Below are 18417 nucleotides of genomic sequence, written 5' to 3'. Positions count from 1 at the left end.
AATACCGAGCGGGCGAGTGCACATCATCATTCTACTTGTAATAATCAAAATCTGTTATTGCCCACGGACTAATGCAGCGCTTGACAGGGAAGTGATGCAAGTGGCTCCTTCGGGCAGCGTCTTTCTGCACGCTACTCGAAGAAAAGCTTTGATTGTCTGTGATCCTACTCTGTAGTTACTGGAAAAGCTAACTGCAACTACTGTTGCGGAACCTGCATCCGCAGGTCTAGAAAATGGCCATCACGTTCGGCGGCGATGACACTCCACCCGGCATGTTCAACGGTACTGACGAGACGAAGAACGACCATCGTTGCTGCTCCTCGCAAAGTCGGGCTAACGCTTCGAGATCGAATAGTTCGCCTAAAGTGGGCAATGAGCGGCGGTGCATTTGTGCTTCCATTACAGTTTCACTTACCAATGGGCATGCCCCATCCCGCCAGGACGTATTCGTGCAAGAAGACGTCTGGGTTTTGCGGCGGATACACCTGTTGATTTTCTGCGGTCAGTCATCCCATACATTATGCAGGATTTAGTGTGGTTGTAGTTGCCCTCTTTTTGGGTCTCCATCAGGAACGCATTCGATCTCGGGGGGAAGGAAGAAAAACAGGGTTTCTTAGTGTTTACTGGCTTACCTCCCAGCTGATGGCGTCTCCTCCTATGGCTGAAAATCCAGTGTCCCACAACCAGCGCAGGACGTCCGTGGTCGCCTCGACACCGGCGTGTTCCGGGGCCTTGTTGTCTGAGTAGGCTTTCTTCTGCTCGTCGGTCATGATCGTCTCCCACTCCTTGGTAACTCCGACGCGAACAAAAAGGACATCCCCTCTTTGGAACGTGATGTTACATTCCCGAGCTATTTCCAGGATATCGGACAGTTTCACCTGGTGAGTGGAGAAGGTGCTATAGGTGATCCCTTTTTTCGCTGCCCACGTCGCGTAGTCGATCAGCACTCCGCGGCCGGCAATACCTTCTCGCGCCCAGTGCTGCAAACCAATCCGATCGTTGGTGCGGTCATTAATTTCGGCTGCAGTTGTACCACCGTAAAAAAGCCGTTCCGTTTGTCCCGGGACGGTCTGGGAGAAGTGCCGGAGGCCATCCCATTGACTACTTTGCTCTGATTTGACATCATATTAACTTCCGGAACAGTAGTAGACAAAGTTTAATGCTCAATCCAAGAACAATAGATCACTTACGGGGATTCATAGTGAAAATATCGTCAAAAGCCACGCCGCCTAGTAGGGGCACAATCTGATGGTGGCATGGCTGACGATTCAAGTTGGGATAATCTAGCTTCGTCATCTCCCAGTTCGTGGTGACTCGTCGGCCAGTTTTGATTTCAGTGGCGGCCGCCTTAGCCACCACCTCTGGAGTCAGGATAGCTAGTCTCCCCAGACCTTCCTCATAGCTACCCGGTTTGCCGACCCAGACCTGCTTGGGATTTGGCAACTGGTCGAAAGGAAGGTCGAACGGAGATTGACTGGCCATGGCGATAATAACGATCCGCAAATTTGTGTAGCAGGCAAACGAGACCAGATGTACTCTGAAAATCAGTTATGCACCTTGGGAGCGGACGATGTATCTCTGTCAAAGGGCGACTTCTTATGCTGTCACTTCCGCTGTCATTGCTGTCAACTAAAAATGGATAGCCCGGTCCGAATAACTAGTCTCGGAATGGTCGACTATCCCAATTCTGAGCGGACCCTCAGTCCCGCAGCCACGAAGCATGGGCCACCTGTCCATCAAACTTTCTTTTTTCCGTGTTTCCTGAAGAGCTTTCAATGTGCCGACGCCATTCATGCGCCGACTGAATCGTAAAGTGGTCCGTCTCAATGGCGCTGTCCTTTCGGAAGACCTCCCGTTGGACAACGTCGACAATCACCACGGCCGAGCCATTCAGAGACAATCCCCATTGTCCGTCTCGCTTCTAATTGATGACCAGCCGGTGGATCCTCTAGCCTGACATTGCTGGCCCACCGGGCGTGCATTCTACAGCATGGCTGCCGGGGTTTTGTGGTACGTGTGTGATTTGGAGGATTGCTCTCCTATCTCACATATTAAATATGCAAAAATCATCAGCCAAGTAAGCCAAGCAATCCCACATATTTCTCTGGCCTTGCCGCTGACTCGCCAGATCTTCTTGAATTCTCATGTTTCTAGTATTGTGTTAAGCCAGTCAGTCCATTATGGGAAGATTCGGGTCGCAGACAAGTTCCTACAACCGACTGGTCACTATCTTTGTGGCCATCGGGTCGTTGGTGAGCTCTTTCTCCAATTGTTTCTCAATCCTGTCCACATTGCTAATCCGAATCTCTACTAGACCTACGGTTACTGTACTTCGATCATCAGTAGTACCATCGGTCAGCCAGGATGGTATACCTACTTCAATCTGCCCGCCGAAGGAGAACCCGGATATGCGTCTATAACTACGCCGGTCGTGTCGACAGCCAACGGTGTGTTTAGTGCTGGAGGAGCCGTGGGATCGCTGTTCATGATGTGGTCTTGCGACTTCTTTGGTCGCAAAGCCAACATTCAGTTCGGTGCTTTCTTTTCTCTCTTCGGTGGCGCATTGCAGGCCGGTGCCAACTCACTCCAGTATGTCGCCTGCCGGTGTGATGCACTATCAAAGACAGTCTGACAAGTGAAACAGGATGTTCCAAGCCGGTCGATTCATTTGCGGTCTTGGTATCGGAATTCTCGTCACCGTCTGTCCTATGTACCTGTCCGAAATGGCGAGTGCCTTCCGTCGCGGATGGCTCGTCGGTCACCACGCCATCTTCCTGGTCTTCGGTTACATGTTGGCTGGATGGATTGGATTCGCCTGCTACTATGCCGAAACCACCATTCCTGCCTTTGGTTGGCGATTCCCGCTCGCCGTTCAGTGTCTGCCGGCTTTGGTCCTGCTCCTCGGTTCTCCTTGGCTCCCTCGATCGCCGCGTTGGCTCATTTCGAAGGGAAAAATGGACGAGGCAGAGCATGTCCTGACGCAACTTCGAGCCTCACCGGACGACCCGAACAACGAGGTGGCCAAGGAGGAGTTCTTTCAGACTAAGGAGCAAATTCGCCTCGAGGCTGAGAGGCTTTCACAGTGGGGTAGTAGCCCTTGGATCGCAGTCTTCAAGAAGCCTTCTTACCGTAAGCGCATGGTTATTGGTTTCCTGACTCAATGGGGAGCGGAATTTGGTGGACCTTTGATTATCGTAAGTTCTGTGGCAGTTTATTCGATGGCTCAGTCACTAACTGGAATAGAACAACTACGCTGTTCTTCTGTACACCAACCTCGGCATGACAGGATCAATGCCCTTGCTGCTGAGCGCAGTTTGGTTGACCACTGCTGGTAAGATGATCCTGTGCACACTGGTCGAGGATGCAACTGACAGATGCAGGTGTCATTTACAACCCTCTCGGAGCCTGGCTCCACGACAAGGTCAACTCCCGACGGGGCATGTACATTACTGGCTTTGTCGGTATCATCGTCACTACGTCGTGCCTGGCTGCCATGACGGCTGAATACGCTGGTACAACCAACCGGGTTGGAAACGGATTTGGTATCTTCTTCATGTTCTTGTATTTGGCATTCCAAGGGTAAGAACAGCCGAGCCAACGACCGATACACGTACTGACTTGTCCAGGACCTTCTGTGATACGACCATGTACCTCTACGTCTCCGAGATCTTCCCGACTGAAATCCGACCTATCGGAATGGGCTTCTCACTGTTCGGACAGTTTGCTTGTAAGTACAGCCGCCGCCGTTCCATGTTATGCCTTGACTAACAGCACCAGCTACTCTGATTCTGCTCCAGACTGCGCCTATGGGCTTCAACAACGTCGGTTGGAAGTACTACCTCGTGATTATTTGCTGGTCCGCCTTCTTCATTCCGGGTATGTTCTCCTCCTTACCACCACATGACTAGCCGCTAACACTCACAGTCATCTATTTCTTTTTCCCCGAAACCGCCCGCCTGACCCTCGAAGAAATCGCCAAGAACTTTGGAGAAGAGGTTGCTGTCCACATTACCGATGCGACTGACGCCGAGAGGGCCGAGGTTGGTCGACAGGTCACCCAACAACCTCCGACTTCAGCCTCCGGAGAAAGCGATGAAGGTGCAGCGAAGACCGAGACGGAAGCGCCAAAGGTTGGATAAAGAGACATCCGAGCGGTGTCTCTAGGCTTATTAGCCAGAATCAATTACGCCGGACCCGTAATGTCCTCGGGACTGGTCATAATGTAATGAGAACCTGTCGAGTTTCCACTGGTTGTACCCTATCCGTGAATTGCTGGTCAGTTGCCGCTCATTATTGCTTTCGAGTCTGGCGTTGATCATCTGGGGATGATGTCTATTATATAATTGTGTAATCTCGTTCCGATATCTATAATTATTGCCAAAATATGACTAAATATAAATGACTCTTGGTTCCACTAAATACCTCTAGCCGGTGCAGCGAGAAGAAACTACAGGGTGACAGGCTCAAGACGCTACTACGTCCTATCCACAAATTTCATAACCTTGTTCCCAGTCCCGCTCTTCTCGAACCCCCCAATGTCGTCCACAAAGGTAATCTGGAAAAGATGTTCATTCTCCGGTAGAAGGTAGAAGAACCATTCGATTCTCTTAACAAGAGCCTCTTTGGACTGTATACCCCCCCCCCTATCAATTGCGCGAAGTATGCGGACTTCGAGTGTTGTCTGCGGGGATGACTCCAGGGTGCCGAGTATGACTTGCCATTGCAAAATGCCAGTTCCCTTGGCTTGCATCATGGTCGCAATGTTTTCGAACTCAAAGTAAGCGGCAAACCATTTGAAGCTGAACCGGCGATCACGGCCGTGCAGGCGCAGAACGCGAAGATGCTCCCAATCCTCCTGAGCGATAACATCACGGGCACTCTCGGGCAGGGCATGCAGAGAGCCAATGTCGCCCGTGTTATAGCGGACAACCGGATTGCGCAGTCGTTGTAGGGAGGTCTGGACAATAATACCGGGCTCTCCATTCGGCACAGGACTTGCGGTCGACAATGGAGCTTCGTCCATGATCGACGGGGGAAGAATCTCTATAAGCATCGTCCGAGTGTCAAAGACAAAGTCCATTGTTGAGGTACAATCCTGTCGCCCAGTGAGATCCGGACTTCCGATGGCATACGGACCGGACTCTGCGCTTCCGAGGATAGAGCAGATCTTAATCGGTCCGAGAGTCGCGACGATGTGCTCTCTTTGAGCCTGAGTGAGGGGCTCGGATGTGTAAATTATCTTGGTTAGCTTGACTCGCTGCCTTTGCTCTACCGGCAGCATTGATATATAGTGGACCACTTGGATGATCTGGCTGCCATCTCCAGTCAAAACGTTGACATGGTAGTGGGCCAGATACTGGACAACCTCGACTGGGGTCATGTAATTGCCACAGCTTAGAACAGTTGCCCCGGCATTCTCAAAAAGCTCACTCATGAGGTCGAGAGATCTAGGCCCTGTTGGTTAGCTTGTTCAAGGTCAATTAGGGTCAACAAATTCAGTGGGCTACCGTACCGGTACAAGTAACCTGACACATGGGTCGTAAGAACCCAATCGCCCGGGCCAACAAGTCCACAGGCCACCATGAACTCGCCGAAAACTGATCTGTGTCTGCGGTTTTCTTTTACATCCGTGGCGAACATCAACGGTAACCCACCGGAACCGCCACCGGTGATGCTGATGTAGGAACGGAGTCGGTAAACATTGTCTGGACTTGTATCATGGGTCAGACGCTCAATGACCCTGTAACTAGAGATAACACGTCAGTGGAAGATAGACAACTGGTGAATGGTAAACGTACAGATCCTTCTTCGTGACTATAGGCCGAGTATGAAGATTGACCTCTGCCGCAGTCTTTGTGGCGGACTGCCGAGCATGCTGAATTGCGTCAGGTTCAGGAGGATACTGGACTCCCGGATTATAGAAAGGGTGAATGTTGGCCACTGCCAGGACCTCAGCTAAGCGGTAGGATTCGGGGTGCATTGCGGGAGAGACACGTTTTGGAAAGGACTGTTCACAGTAAATGAATACAAAAATATCTGTATGTAACCAGGTACCCTTTTAATACCCATTTCAGCGACATCGTACAAAACACAAAGTGGAACGTGCACAGGCAGTTGCATCACATCTGATCGGTCAAGCTGGAATATGTACATCATCGATAGGTACAAGCCAGAATCAGCTGTTCAACTCGGTATATACTCATATAGGTGCATACCCCCAGGAGGCACGAAGTATTGAAGGTTGACCGCCAATCCGAATCTACAAGTATATTTCGTAATGATTCTTATCGACCGGAAGCCCAGGATACTACGAGACAGTAACAAAGATGGCCAACAGCAAACTCTTTCCGGGCAGTACAGTTGAGGAGCTCATCATCCGCCGAATTCGTGAGCTGGAAGAGTCCGAAAATGGCGCTGAGCAAGACAGGCCTTTCTTCGTGGCTGACATAAGTGAAGTGACGCGGCAACGCGCAGTCGCCACTCTCCGAGTTGAGGTGGTACGGATCAAGTGCTGAGAGTGTTGCGGAATGGCTGTGAAATGCAATTAAGACCGTCGTCTCCTCCGACATCCGGCAGACCTTGGGCTGGGATTCGATTGCGCTTCCCTGGCGGATATCGAGCTTGTTCTGAGCCTGGGAATCGACCCGCCCAGGATCATCTTTGCTCATACGTGCAAGCCGGAGTCGGCCATCCGGGTCGCCCGCAAATATGGCGTGTCCTTTGCGACTTTTGATAATATCGATGAACTTGACAAGATCAAAGCGGAATGCCCCAGATATGCAACTGTTGTTCCGAATTTACGCGCAAGATGACACGGCGGTCTGCAAGTTCAGCACTAAGTTCGGGGTTCCATTGGATGCGACCAACCAGTTGCTTCTCGGAGCCTTGGATTTTGAGCTCAGCGTGAAGGGGGTCAGTTTTCATATTGGTACAGCATCTAATACATGGACAAGAGCAATATGCTGACATACCAGGCAGGGTCCGGAGCATCGAATCCCAAGGCAATCGTGAAAGCTACACGGCATGCCAAACTAGAGAAGCGCGGCGGTTATAGATGGCGAAGAAAGACGGAGCAGTCAGTCAATTCTCATGACTGAAAGTGTACCGCCACCCTGGCAATCGTGTTGGAGGATCTGTAGGGATCTGTAGCGCGAAGTAGCCGGGAGGAGACTCCTCATAGCTGCAGTCCGTATGCCACGGAAAGTCCTGCATAGTCTCGGACCGGGCCTGGTGATTGTGGCTTTGGACAATTGTATCGTTTGGTCGGACATCCCAGAACCAACCACGCGCTGCACTGCGCGCAATAGGTAAGATGTAGCCATGGTTTCGGTGAAGGCTGTGGACCAGATCTTGCAGATATCGGCTCGTATCGTCCGGGAAAGCAAGACTGACCTTGAGGATGCCGTGTTCTCGAAGATGATTGGACACATCTCGGACACGTCTCGGATGGTGAGGGTAGCTGAGATCGCGTGCTGCTAGATGTGGCACCAGGTTGGATACTCCTGAGAAAGAAGGTCAGCGTTTCTTTCCATTCCACCACAACAGTTCGTGTTTACGCATAGACAGTAGACTAACGGAGAAGAGAGTCGGTTGGATTAATTGCCTTGGTATTGCGGACAATGTGATGCATTGTGAATAGCAAAGCCCTGCTTGCACAAAAGATTCAGAAGAATAATGTAAATGCGAGGGCCTCAGATTGCAAAGCTTCTGCCATGGCAGGAGGCGACCACTAAATACAGGTACAAAACCGAGGCGTGAAACTAGCGGCGAACGCTGGCCTCAGCTCCTCGCTCCTCTATGGTGGAATTTGTGCTCAGCTGCTGCAATGGAGAAAGGAATGTGCATTCGGCCGTGACGCTACAGAGGGTGGTCTCGCGCTACGTATTCAATCCGGCATTTCAGTGATGCACTATTATGCATGATGCAAGATGCGATATACAAGGAAATGAAAGTGAAATAGATAAAAATAAAAAAAACAACGAAGCCTCACCAAATGTATTGAAACCGAAGAAGACTATTCATTCATCTTTGATGACAGTAGACATCCATGCACCCCCATGGCTGATGGCGCAGATTCGGTCTGCGCTACTACGCCACACGCCTAGACCTAGATACTCACCGGCAGCTGAGTGGTATGTCCCAATGAGCGGGTACTTCACTTTCTCTCCTGATTCTCTCAACACGACATCATACAGCAACTGCTTGATTTTCCGCTGAACGACGTAGAGGCGTTTCCTGGGTTCCGGTTCCGGACATCGCAAGTTCTCCAACTCAGACACCCACGCGGCCGAGGTGAGATCTTCGCCAAAGACAATTCCATTTCCCTTGCCGCTTCGTATTGGTTTCAGGACGTATTTGGCTTTGAGGCCAGGGCATTCTCTGGACGATCGGAGCAACCGACCTAGTTCCGTTGATCCCGGGAGGATTGTGTCCGCAATTCCCTTATCCAGAGTTTCCGCTTGGGCTGGAGTCAATACCCCTCGCTCAGTCAAAGGCCCGAGTTCCTGCTTAACAATACCAAGCATCCGTTTATCATGGACCAGCAAGATGGTCCGCATATCGTTGAAACATCGAAGGCTGAGCTGGCGTAGCATCTCTGGCTCCAGTGCCAGCAGCTCCCGCTGATGAAGCTCCAAGCCTACCTGATGTATCTCCTGCAGACGCTCTCCGATACTGTTGGTCAGCGCTGAGGTTTGCGAAGCCGAATTATCGATGGCCTTTACTACGCAGCACAATTTATACTCTCCCTCGCGCTCTGCATCGGGTAATAGCCGTAGATCTGTGGGCGTAATAAAACGAGGGGTGATTCCCAGATTCTGCTGGAGGTATTCGACAAGCATGTGAATATCCATACCGGGCTCTTCGTCTTTGAGAAGATACAGAGGATGATCATGCCGGAAAAGGCGCAATAGTCCTCCTAGGACCTTGTCCGGATCGGTGGCGCACACCAGGCCGTTATTCTCATTAGCAACACCGATATCTCGTAACGTCTGGGATCCGTGTGCAGCAAACATAAAACCGTTAAATGAAAATCGTGCGTTGATTTCGCTGACTCGGACGCCATCCACGGTGGTGGAGGTTCCTTCGCTGCTCTCCTGTTCAAGAAGGAAGTCCGGTCGCCATGAGCCTAGGCGATCCCGGAAAGGAGCAAGGATTCCAGAATCCTGACTGTCTATCCACTAGGGGGGGAGTTAGAGTAGGATATGTAGATTGTAGATGGTGCTAACACACTCGCAGGAGGTCTTCTTCCTTTGGCTCCAATGGCATGCGCTCGGGGAAACGCGCGATAGGATCCTGCCACCAACGCTGGACAATATCAACGATGGCCAAGACCAACGCTTCATGGAGATCAGAAAGCTGTTTTTCATGCTGGCGGGTGACGAGAATTGGCAATGGACAGTAGGCAGCATGAGAGTTTTTGCCCCATTTTTCGGCTCTACACAGGCGCTCAAGACTGGACCTAGCAGTCTTGTGGTCTCGCGCAAATATAGCATTCTCCACGTCGAAAGATGCGATTGATTCGTAGCTCTTGCCGTTGCGTGGGACGTAAACTTGTTGAAGTCGGTGCGACGTGGTGGTACCCATTGTATACAAAGCGTTAGACAGTATTTTGGGAGAAAAAAGAGTGACAGAACACATAAGCATACGATAATGAGCGCAACACTCGAAATTTAAAAGTGTTGTCGTAATTTTGCTGGATGTACACCGTATCCAGGCTAGTTACATTAGTTACGGTTGTGGTGCAATTTTATATATCACATGCATTGCCATAGTAGCGCAGATCCTGTGGAACTGATACCCAGCTAATGAGGATTGAACCAGCATCAAGTTCTATTCTGATGCGTGCTCACGGAGACCATAAGCTGAATTGATCGCTCTATGAGGGGCTTCAACGACTAATGGATCATCTGCCAACTATCTCTGTGGCCGTTTGTCTTGCAGGCCTTGCCGTTGTTTTCTTGCTAAGTATATTTGCGCTCAGACATATTGTAGTCTGGGCATGTCAGCGGGCATCCATTGCCTATAGGCCACTGGATCACTCGTACCACGATGCGGACGGCAAAGCAATAGAGCTGTCTATGCCAACAGCTTCAAAACCAGTCCTACGTCTTGCTATAACCACCTGTGTCACTGTAGGAGAACTGGCCTCTTTAGCCGAGGCAATTCTTACAATTTTTGGGTCCCGTTTGGCGTCTGTCGGTGTCTGGTTAAGACTGGCGGCATGGGTAAGAGACATTATGGTATTCCGAAAGCTTTCCAGATGCTGACGATAATCACGCAGACGCTCGTCTTGTTTCAGTGTACTACATTGTTTGTCCAATCTTCCTATGCGGTCCACTTCTCTGTTGGATGGAGGACCGGACTGAGTTGTTTCACCATTTTGTCTCTGCTTTGCACCGAGGGCTATGTGCAATATCTCGCCAATTCCCTCAACTTATGGCAAATAACGCTGGGCACAGTAGAGACTGTCTCCTGTTTCTTGGTCGGATGCCTCTGCCTTTTGATTCCCCGGCGACCGGATGTTTTTCACAATGGCCTCGTTGTCGATCAACAGTACACAACCAGTCTGCTAGGCTGGATTACCTTTTCTTGGGTCGGAACATTGTTGAAAGAGAGCAAACGATCTTCGGATCTCTCGATCAAAGACCTCCCAGAGCTCGATAGCAATACACGTGCGAACACAATTTATAACTCACTCAAAGGAACCATACCGAAAGGCACGGCTTTCACATCCAAGGATCTATGGAGATTTTTGTTTCGATGCAATAGCGTACCTCTGATAATTCAAGGCGCTTTGGCGGTCGTACTATCAGTATTGAGCTTCCTGCCACAACTTGCATTACTGGATATCCTTCAAAAGCTGGAAGGTCAGCAACAAGACGGGAAAGGAATTGATCTCTGGGTGCCCGTTGCAGGACTTGGGGTGTCCATTCTGGCGTCGGCCATGTTGGAGCCAGTCAAGTATTGGATTTCGTATAATAAGCTTGTTATCCGTATTCAGCAGCAACTGACATTGGCTATACTCGACAAAGCTGTTCGACTGGATCGAACGACCGGGCAATCGAGGACTGGAGAGAAGACGGCAGAGAAGGAAAAAATGGACGATGCGAACAGACCACAGAGCCCGACCAACATCGTCAGTGTCGATGTGAAGAATGTTGCTGACTTTTTCAGCTTCTTTTTCCTACTATACGAGTCACCGCTGAGGCTTGCAATTGCGTCAGGCTTCCTGGTCCGGCTGCTAGGGTGGAGGAGCTTGCTGGCCGGGTTCGTGGTCTTGCTTCTGTTGACTGTCGGCAACGTACACACGGTGCGCAAGTATACCAATAAGCAAGGATTTGTGATGGAGCATCGGGATCGTAAGCTCCGAATGGTGACTGAGGTGTTTCAAGGGATCCGCCAAGTCAAGTTCTCGGCCCTAGAAGGAAAATGGGAAGAGGCGATTAACCAGGCCCGGGACCGAGAAATGCGAGGGCAGTGGGCGGTTTGTTTCTGGCAGATTGCGCTTATTTCGATTTATTTCATCTGTCCAACTATGCTGTCTGCGACTTGCTTTTCGGTCTATGTGATAGTTTACGGTACACTGTCTGCTGCCACGGCATTCACGGCCATTGCAGTTCTAAATGCTGCGGAAGTCTCCATGACCATCCTTCCGGACGTCATTTCAACACTATTGAGTGCTTCTGTCAGTATCAGGCGAATTCACTTCTACCTCACACAGTCTGAGCGAGAAAGTTATGTGGTTTCCTCCGATACAATTGAATTTAAGGACGCGACGGTTGCATGGCCTGGATGCCGCGACGCTAGCGGTGGGAGTGCCTTGAAAGGCCTCAATTTACAGTTTCCCCGAGATGCGTTAAGCATTGTGACAGGCCCAACGGGTGCCGGGAAAAGCCTTCTGCTCGCTGCTATCTTAGGAGAAAGTGAAGTGCTCTATGGGACTGTATTAGCACCGGTAGCGGCCTGCTTTGACGATATATGCTCACCCTCCCCTTCGGAGCCGTGGGTGACCTCGTTAGCAATTGCGTTCGTGTCTCAGTCCCCCTGGATACAGATGGGTACCATTAGAGATAACATTCTGTTCGGCCTCCCGCTAGAGGAGGAACGATACATAAATGTGATCTTTGCTTGTGCATTACAACAGGATCTCAACATGCTCCCTGGCGGTGATCTGACAGAAATCGGTGGGCAAGGCGCAACTCTCAGCGGTGGCCAGCAATGGCGCATTTCACTCGCGCGTGCCCTGTACTCACGCGCTCGGACGTTGCTCATGGACGACATCTTCAGCGCCGTGGATGTTCACACCCGCCAGCACATGTGTCAGCACGCACTTACTGGTCCGCTGGCGCGCGGACGGACGTGTATTCTGGTGACGCATCATCTCGATCTTTGCCTGCCGTATGCCAGCTACATCGTCGTACTCGACCATGGTGTTTTGAAGCATGCAGTCCCTGTATCCTCTGCGCTTAGAGACCAATTGTCTGTTCCCGAGAATGCAGATTCACAACCGCATGCAAACCACGTACAGAACACGGCACAAGTTACAGCATATGATGAGAATGAAAAGTCTCAGGACCTCCGGATCGGCATTCATACTGCAGGTCGGATCTTCATCAGGGAGGGCGGTAAGATCTACCACTGGATATTACTGGGCGTCGCGTTCCTTGGATACGGAGGCTTAATGCTGGCAAGGGTATGGCTCCTTCACACTTACAGTTTTACCGTTTGTTGCTGACGATGATAGTCCTGGTGGATTCATGTATGGACGGACAGGTATCAATCGCATACTGACGAGCAAAATGGCGAACCGCATCTGCTGTACTATCTCGGCATCTATATCGGTATCTCAACACTGACTTGTTTGTTCGGTATATGTCGCACATATTTTTCGTTTTCTGCAGCCTTGCGTGCCTCCCAGAAGCTGTTTCAGCATCTCTTGTTTGTGCTACCGAGAGCCCCTCTTCAATGGCATGATTCTATCCCCTTTGGGGCGATCCTCAGTCGGTTTTCCAGTGACTTCGCTATGCTGGACACAAGAGTCGGGGACGACCTGCAAGCGACATTGGGATTTTCCATGAATGTCATGATTGCTATTCTGGCGGGGTCTATAGTGAACCCGATAATGATCATCGTAGCTGCTTGTCTTCTGGGGGTGTACATCTGGTTGTCGGGCGAGTACCTCATCGCGTCACGGAAAGTGAAGCATCTCGAAAACGCAACCAAAGGCCCCATCCTAGAGCATATCGACACAGGCATTAACGGAATATCGACTATTAGGGCCTATGCACAAACCGGTCTCTTTATCCGCCAATTTCAAGCCAAGGTGAATAATCACGCAAGAGCGTTTTGGCATCTGTGGTTGCTAAATCGCTGGCTGGGCTTCCGAATCAACTTCCTCGGTGCTATTTTCTCCTTCTTGTCCGCTGCATTCATCGTATCGCTGCCTGGAATTGACGCTTCCACGGCTGGGTTTGCCATCAGCTTTACCATCGACGTGTCCCTCTCCATGGCCTTGAGCATCCGACGTTACGCCAACCTGGAACAGGGCATGGACAGCGTTGGAAGAGTCCATTCATACAGCACCGTGGATACTGAAAACTACAATGGCTCAGACTCGCCGCCCGCGTGGCCCACAGAAGGTGCTCTCGTTATTCGTGATTTGGTTGTCCGTCACGCGCCGCATCTGCCTCCTGTGCTACGTGGAGTTAGCTTTGAGGTACAAAGAAGTGAGAGAGTTGGCATAGTCGGGCGTACCGGGGCTGGTAAATCCTCCTTTATCTCAGCGTTGTTTCGGTTCTTGGAGGCATCGGAGGGTGAGATTGTAGTGGACGGCATTGATATCTCAACGCTCAAAATCGACCAGTTACGTCGGCGCTTGGCTCTTATTCCCCAACAGCCAATTCTTTTCCAGGGTACAATTCGATCGAATTTGGATCCGTTCCACGAGCATGATGATCAGGAACTCCTCGCGGCACTGCAGTCATGCTGTTGGAACCAGGTAACACCTGGCTTCCATGCCGCTTCAACAGAGAATGCATGCAGGCCATCAACTGAAACGGTTTCGAGCGTCGAGGCTGATGCTGTCGAAGAGGATACGAACCATCTGCTCCCCGAGAACTCAACATCGATATTAGAGAATCCCGTCTCCCAGGGTGGTGAAAATCTTTCCCAAGGCCAAAGGCAGCTGCTCTGCTTAGCCCGAGCAATTATCACGCAGCCTAAAATTCTTATCCTGGATGAGGCAACATCAGCCGTCGATCGTACCACAGCTGAGTTTATCCAGCGAGCGCTGCGTACCGTGGTTCATCAGAACGGAACGACACTTCTTGCTGTTGCTCACCGGCTCAGTACAATCGCGGATTTTGATCGGATTATCGTGATGGATGCGGGCCGGGTTGTTGAATCGGGAATGCCGAAGGAATTAATTCGTGCTGAAAAAGGAATATTTCGGGGGATGGTGGAACAAGATGCAGAGCGAGACGCTCTGAAGGGACTAATTCTAGCGTAGGCAATGCTGCTGTTTGTAACTGACTCCTTGGCTTAATTCGTCCTTGTTCTTCGTCCGTTCTCATGCGGAGTGTGCATATATAACTACATGGTTCACCCGAAGATAATCACTCCGAGCGGGGTTTCCCAAGCTCGACCGCACGATTGTCCCTGCCCATTCCCGAGGTTATTTACCCTAATCCTGTGTTTCTCCACGAGATTCATTCGCATTCGAGTATTTCTATCCGTGCTTTAGTTAATGGACCCTTTGTTTCTTGCCGCCAGTGTCGCCGGTCTCGCCAGCCTTGCGCTTCAGATTGGCCCCTCACTGCACGAGTATTTCTCCGATGCTAGAGACGCGCCAAAAGATGTCACTCAATACTGTAACGAGATATACGGATTGTTCGAGGTGTGTGAGAAATTGCAAGACTTTTTGAAAATAGACGCTGCGAATGCTTTCGAGATCACCGAGTCTGTTCTTTCGCGGACAGTCGCTTCGTGCGAGGACTGTCTGCGCATACTGGCAAAGATGCTAGATATCCCCCCCAAAAGAGAGGCACAGGGCTTCTCACTGGATCAAGAGAATAAAGTGGCCTATATACAAGAAGCAAGTAGAGGGCATCATTGAGCGGTTGGTGTGATATACGCAGCTTTTCCAGTTTGCATTGACCGTGGAAGGATGGTGCGTATTCATTGGACTCCTTGACAGCAAGATCAGTTTTTAATATATTCACAAGAGCTGCACGAAATGCTGGCTAATTGAACGGAACAGTGCCATTTTGTCGCGTACTCCAGAGGACGTCACGATGGTTCTCAAACTTCAACGCGATACCTGTAGCAAGCCCCACGATATCACTAAAGGCATTGCAGCACTCAAGGTATCCGCAGAAGATTATCGGAGCACAGCAGACCGGATGGAATTGGTGCTGGGAAATGTGGAATATTTGGCGGATCCATCACAACGCTTATCGGAGATTCAAGAAAGTGTGGGGAGCATCGAACGTCAACTTACTGGTATGTTTCATGACTTTCATGATTGCGCTGTCTAACCGTTGGCAGATAGCCTAGATAGAGAGATACTAGATTGGCTATCATCCGAGCGAGGCCAGGGTCGACACCACGAGGTTCAATCTCGACGCACCCCCGGGACAGGAAAGTGGATTCTGAGCACTCCAGCCTTCCAAACGTGGCTTAATAATGCATACCCTGAGAGATTATTATGGATTGTTGGGGCGCCGAGATGCGGGAAATCGACGTTGGTGTAAGCTTTTGGGTCATGAAATAGCAAGGCGACTTGATACTAACTCTCACCCCTTCCAGTTCCTTAATAGTCGACGAGCTGAAGGTCCTGCAGGCGAGCGACAATGCACCAATTGCTTATTACTACTCTTCGCATCCATCTTCACACAGGACATCTCCAGAGTCCTTCGTGTCGCCAAGTATGAAAGCAGCACCGTCACCGTGAACTACACCAGCCACTATCAGGCCATTGATATGGCGTTTCGCGGTGTCAAGGGGTCTGGTGATGGAAGAGGGTATGCCTACTTGATACATTTTTTTGAATACCATCCTGTCTATCCAAGAGATCTAATAACGATCCGCACCTGTTCATTCTCAACACTGAGTGGCAACAGACTTATAAGACTGTTCATGGCCTGTTGAACTGCTCTCGTTCCAAGAGTGATTGGACCCCATTCGCAAATAGCGCCTTCGCATAAACGTAGTGGAACCTCTCAATATACTCGGCCACCGAAGGAAAATTTCTCTGTGGATTACACCGGAAGTGCTGTAGTTGGATCTGAACCTGCGGCTCTGGCTGCTTTCCTTTGTTACCAGACTCAGACTCCGAGTCCATGTTAGAAGGAGGCAGCCTTGTGATTTGAAAGCGGTGACATCCTGCAAAGATGAATTCATCCGAGCCGAAGCCATAGTCAACGTGGCTCGAACTGTGGTCTGATGGTTCTCCGATGTGCTTATCCAGCATTCTAAAGGAGCCGAATAGGCAGGTGCCGACGGGGAGGAGGTGAGTGTTGGGGACTTTGGAACGATTCCAGATTGTTACTGCTTGTGGATCTGGCTGGAAGCCTAGTTGCATAAAAAAAAAAAACAAATTTTTTTTTTTATATAATTAGCCGTTGTGATCTACGATTGGGACGATTGAGATTTCGCATTGGCATGGCTCACCTGTATAACGTGCAGGCAACAGATTATACCCTCCGATCCTCAGTATCCACCTTTCGAAGCCAAAGATAAACCCCGAGAAAAACCCACTGGTGAACAAGGCCAAGACTTTCTCATCGCTCAACCCAGCAATTGCCGCTGCTGGAAACTTCTGCGCGACGTTATCCGTGGCGAAAACATGATGGCGTGGATTGACGAACTTGAAGGATGATGACGCGAGAAATTCCGAGCTGGCAGGATTGGTGTAGTGAGATTGGCGAAGGGAGCGAAAGAACAGCCCCCGGGGGAGCATCCATGTGGTTGACATGGCGAAGAGACGGGGGTGTGTAACTTGGAATCTTGGTTTTGGAAGAAACTGACTAGAAGAGGTGGCTCTTGTTGCTATTTATGTTAATTGATCATCGAGTGAGACCTTGAGCCGCCCGCGATTACCCGCATTTTTAATATAATCTATGGGGTTTTCCGTCTGGTATCCATATATGTTTCCACCAAACTAGTTATGTATCCAGCTCTGCAAAGGATTCGGTGGAGCTTGGTAATCGGTATGTTTGCTTATTTTTTACCGTCTTTGCGAGACGCTACTAGGAGCACATTGCCAGCACATTGCCAGCACATTGCAACAGTCATAACGCTTCAGAAGATTTTATCTGATCCAGCCCTCTCGCAACCATAGTCCCCACGACAGACGCACCACCACCACCATGGACAATGAACCGCGCAGAAATGCCCGATTTCCGAAGAGGTCCGAAAAAAGGTACGCCTGGCGGAGATATTTGTCGATGCAGGAACCAGAGCCGCAGTTACTGCAAAACATTGGAGCCAGCACGCTTTGGGCCACAGTTGCAAACAGGGGAGTGATTAGAGTTGCATTCGGCGCGGTTTGGCGCGGATTTTGCGGCTTCGCTGTGCCACTCTAAGTGGTTGCAGAGCTTACAAAATACCAGGAAGCAGTGGAACTCACATTTTAACCACCATGTTCTTGGAAGGTCTGTGCGGGGCAGTATATCTATATTTGAGCCCCTGCAATTTGGTTCTGGTCCTTTGCTGAGTCTCATCCTTTCTGTGTAGTCTTGTGGGAGAATTGCCCTGATGGTAAGGCCATCATCATGTCTGTTCTCGCAAAGGTTGATTCTGGATTTACAAAGGCATTGTCAACATCTGGCTACGATGAGATTCGCATCCTGGTTGACGGTCCCTATGGTTGTTCCATTAATGCAAACCCTTATGCTGGGGTTACAATAATGGCTACAGGTGAGGGCATTGCTGCGCAGGCTCGCAGCTACCATACGTGAAGGAACTTCTAGAGTTCCAGGCTTCCAGCGGTCAACCAAGGATACTGGAGGAAGACAGAAGATTTCACTGATATGGCAGCTTGACCAGGAATGCAAGTTGTCCTCTAGGTCATGCATAGAATGTAAACTGACTTTATCAGACCACGAAGATTGGATCTGTGACTGGATGGATCAGCTTCTCAATGAAGATTCAGAGACGATGGTAAGTATTTTAATTTGAGATAGTGTAATCCAGGAGCGCTAAGTCTTGCACAGGTTCTTGAGTTTTCATTATATATCTTAAATGTGATGGCTCAACACCTCAACGCCGCTTTGTCGATATCAATCGACAAACGCCCTTATCTGGGCAAGCAAACAGAGAGAGCACTAGCGCGGCGACACCATTCAGATAAAACCCCTTTCTTCCTGTAGATAGATTCCCTTTCTTCTTTTCTCTCCAGATTCGATATTCTCGTCG

At 50.2% G+C, this 18417-nt stretch overlaps 10 protein-coding genes across 10 annotated transcripts; 5 read left to right on the top strand and 5 right to left on the bottom strand.

Moving 5' to 3' along the window:
- Positions 1 to 6: 6 nt before the first annotated feature.
- ASPGLDRAFT_175897 (uncharacterized protein) lies at positions 7 to 1822 on the bottom strand. The gene is made up of 4 exons (XM_022542860.1): positions 1191 to 1822; positions 633 to 1111; positions 416 to 485; positions 7 to 360 (listed from the first exon to the last, which is right to left on the bottom strand). Exons 1-4 carry the CDS (start codon positions 1480 to 1482, stop codon positions 227 to 229), a joined length of 975 nt encoding a protein of 324 aa, XP_022398459.1. The 5' UTR covers positions 1483 to 1822; the 3' UTR covers positions 7 to 226.
- Positions 1823 to 2180: 358 nt separating this feature from the next.
- On the top strand, positions 2181 to 4139 carry ASPGLDRAFT_131430 (putative MFS sugar transporter; the record flags this gene model as incomplete). The annotated part of the gene is made up of 8 exons (XM_022541043.1): positions 2181 to 2252; positions 2315 to 2589; positions 2645 to 3194; positions 3244 to 3331; positions 3381 to 3579; positions 3627 to 3727; positions 3778 to 3876; positions 3925 to 4139. The coding sequence occupies 8 exons, from the start codon at positions 2181 to 2183 to the stop codon at positions 4137 to 4139; spliced, it is 1599 nt and encodes a 532-aa protein (XP_022398458.1).
- A 335-nt stretch (positions 4140 to 4474) lies between these two features.
- ASPGLDRAFT_131647 (uncharacterized protein) lies at positions 4475 to 5980 on the bottom strand (the record flags this gene model as incomplete). Its single annotated transcript, XM_022541063.1, has 3 exons — positions 4475 to 5447; positions 5513 to 5746; positions 5799 to 5980. 3 exons carry the CDS (start codon positions 5978 to 5980, stop codon positions 4475 to 4477), a joined length of 1389 nt encoding a protein of 462 aa, XP_022398457.1.
- A 304-nt stretch (positions 5981 to 6284) lies between these two features.
- ASPGLDRAFT_27667 (uncharacterized protein) lies at positions 6285 to 7630 on the bottom strand (the record flags this gene model as incomplete). The annotated part of the gene is made up of 4 exons (XM_022543681.1): positions 6285 to 6783; positions 6972 to 7031; positions 7106 to 7502; positions 7576 to 7630. 4 exons carry the CDS (start codon positions 7628 to 7630, stop codon positions 6285 to 6287), a joined length of 1011 nt encoding a protein of 336 aa, XP_022398456.1.
- Positions 7631 to 8018: 388 nt separating this feature from the next.
- ASPGLDRAFT_131339 (uncharacterized protein) lies at positions 8019 to 9585 on the bottom strand (the record flags this gene model as incomplete). Its single annotated transcript, XM_022541032.1, has 2 exons — positions 8019 to 9179; positions 9232 to 9585. The coding sequence occupies 2 exons, from the start codon at positions 9583 to 9585 to the stop codon at positions 8019 to 8021; spliced, it is 1515 nt and encodes a 504-aa protein (XP_022398455.1).
- A 314-nt stretch (positions 9586 to 9899) lies between these two features.
- Positions 9900 to 14509, top strand: ASPGLDRAFT_68226 (uncharacterized protein; the record flags this gene model as incomplete). Its single annotated transcript, XM_022549236.1, has 4 exons — positions 9900 to 10226; positions 10283 to 10938; positions 11068 to 12694; positions 12746 to 14509. 4 exons carry the CDS (start codon positions 9900 to 9902, stop codon positions 14507 to 14509), a joined length of 4374 nt encoding a protein of 1457 aa, XP_022398454.1.
- A 119-nt stretch (positions 14510 to 14628) lies between these two features.
- Positions 14629 to 15252, top strand: ASPGLDRAFT_587531 (uncharacterized protein). The gene is made up of 2 exons (XM_022548342.1): positions 14629 to 15169; positions 15225 to 15252. Exon 1 carries the CDS (start codon positions 14747 to 14749, stop codon positions 15113 to 15115), a length of 369 nt encoding a protein of 122 aa, XP_022398453.1. The 5' UTR covers positions 14629 to 14746; the 3' UTR covers positions 15116 to 15169; positions 15225 to 15252.
- Positions 14857 to 16044, top strand: ASPGLDRAFT_587411 (uncharacterized protein). Its single transcript, XM_022548338.1, has 4 exons — positions 14857 to 15169; positions 15260 to 15501; positions 15547 to 15748; positions 15808 to 16044. Exons 2-4 carry the CDS (start codon positions 15294 to 15296, stop codon positions 15950 to 15952), a joined length of 555 nt encoding a protein of 184 aa, XP_022398452.1. The 5' UTR covers positions 14857 to 15169; positions 15260 to 15293; the 3' UTR covers positions 15953 to 16044.
- A 91-nt stretch (positions 16045 to 16135) lies between these two features.
- Positions 16136 to 16975, bottom strand: ASPGLDRAFT_37582 (uncharacterized protein; the record flags this gene model as incomplete). Its single annotated transcript, XM_022544844.1, has 2 exons — positions 16136 to 16572; positions 16672 to 16975. 2 exons carry the CDS (start codon positions 16973 to 16975, stop codon positions 16136 to 16138), a joined length of 741 nt encoding a protein of 246 aa, XP_022398451.1.
- Positions 16976 to 17272: 297 nt separating this feature from the next.
- ASPGLDRAFT_49713 (uncharacterized protein) lies at positions 17273 to 18417 on the top strand. Its single transcript, XM_022547163.1, has 4 exons — positions 17273 to 17654; positions 17737 to 18052; positions 18101 to 18162; positions 18216 to 18417. Exons 1-2 carry the CDS (start codon positions 17642 to 17644, stop codon positions 17958 to 17960), a joined length of 237 nt encoding a protein of 78 aa, XP_022398450.1. The 5' UTR covers positions 17273 to 17641; the 3' UTR covers positions 17961 to 18052; positions 18101 to 18162; positions 18216 to 18417.

This window comes from Aspergillus glaucus, assembly GCF_001890805.1.
Source record: "Aspergillus glaucus CBS 516.65 unplaced genomic scaffold ASPGLscaffold_17, whole genome shotgun sequence".
Classification (NCBI taxonomy): Eukaryota; Fungi; Ascomycota; class Eurotiomycetes; order Eurotiales; family Aspergillaceae; genus Aspergillus; species Aspergillus glaucus.
This window is presented reverse-complemented; position numbering and strand designations above follow the sequence as displayed.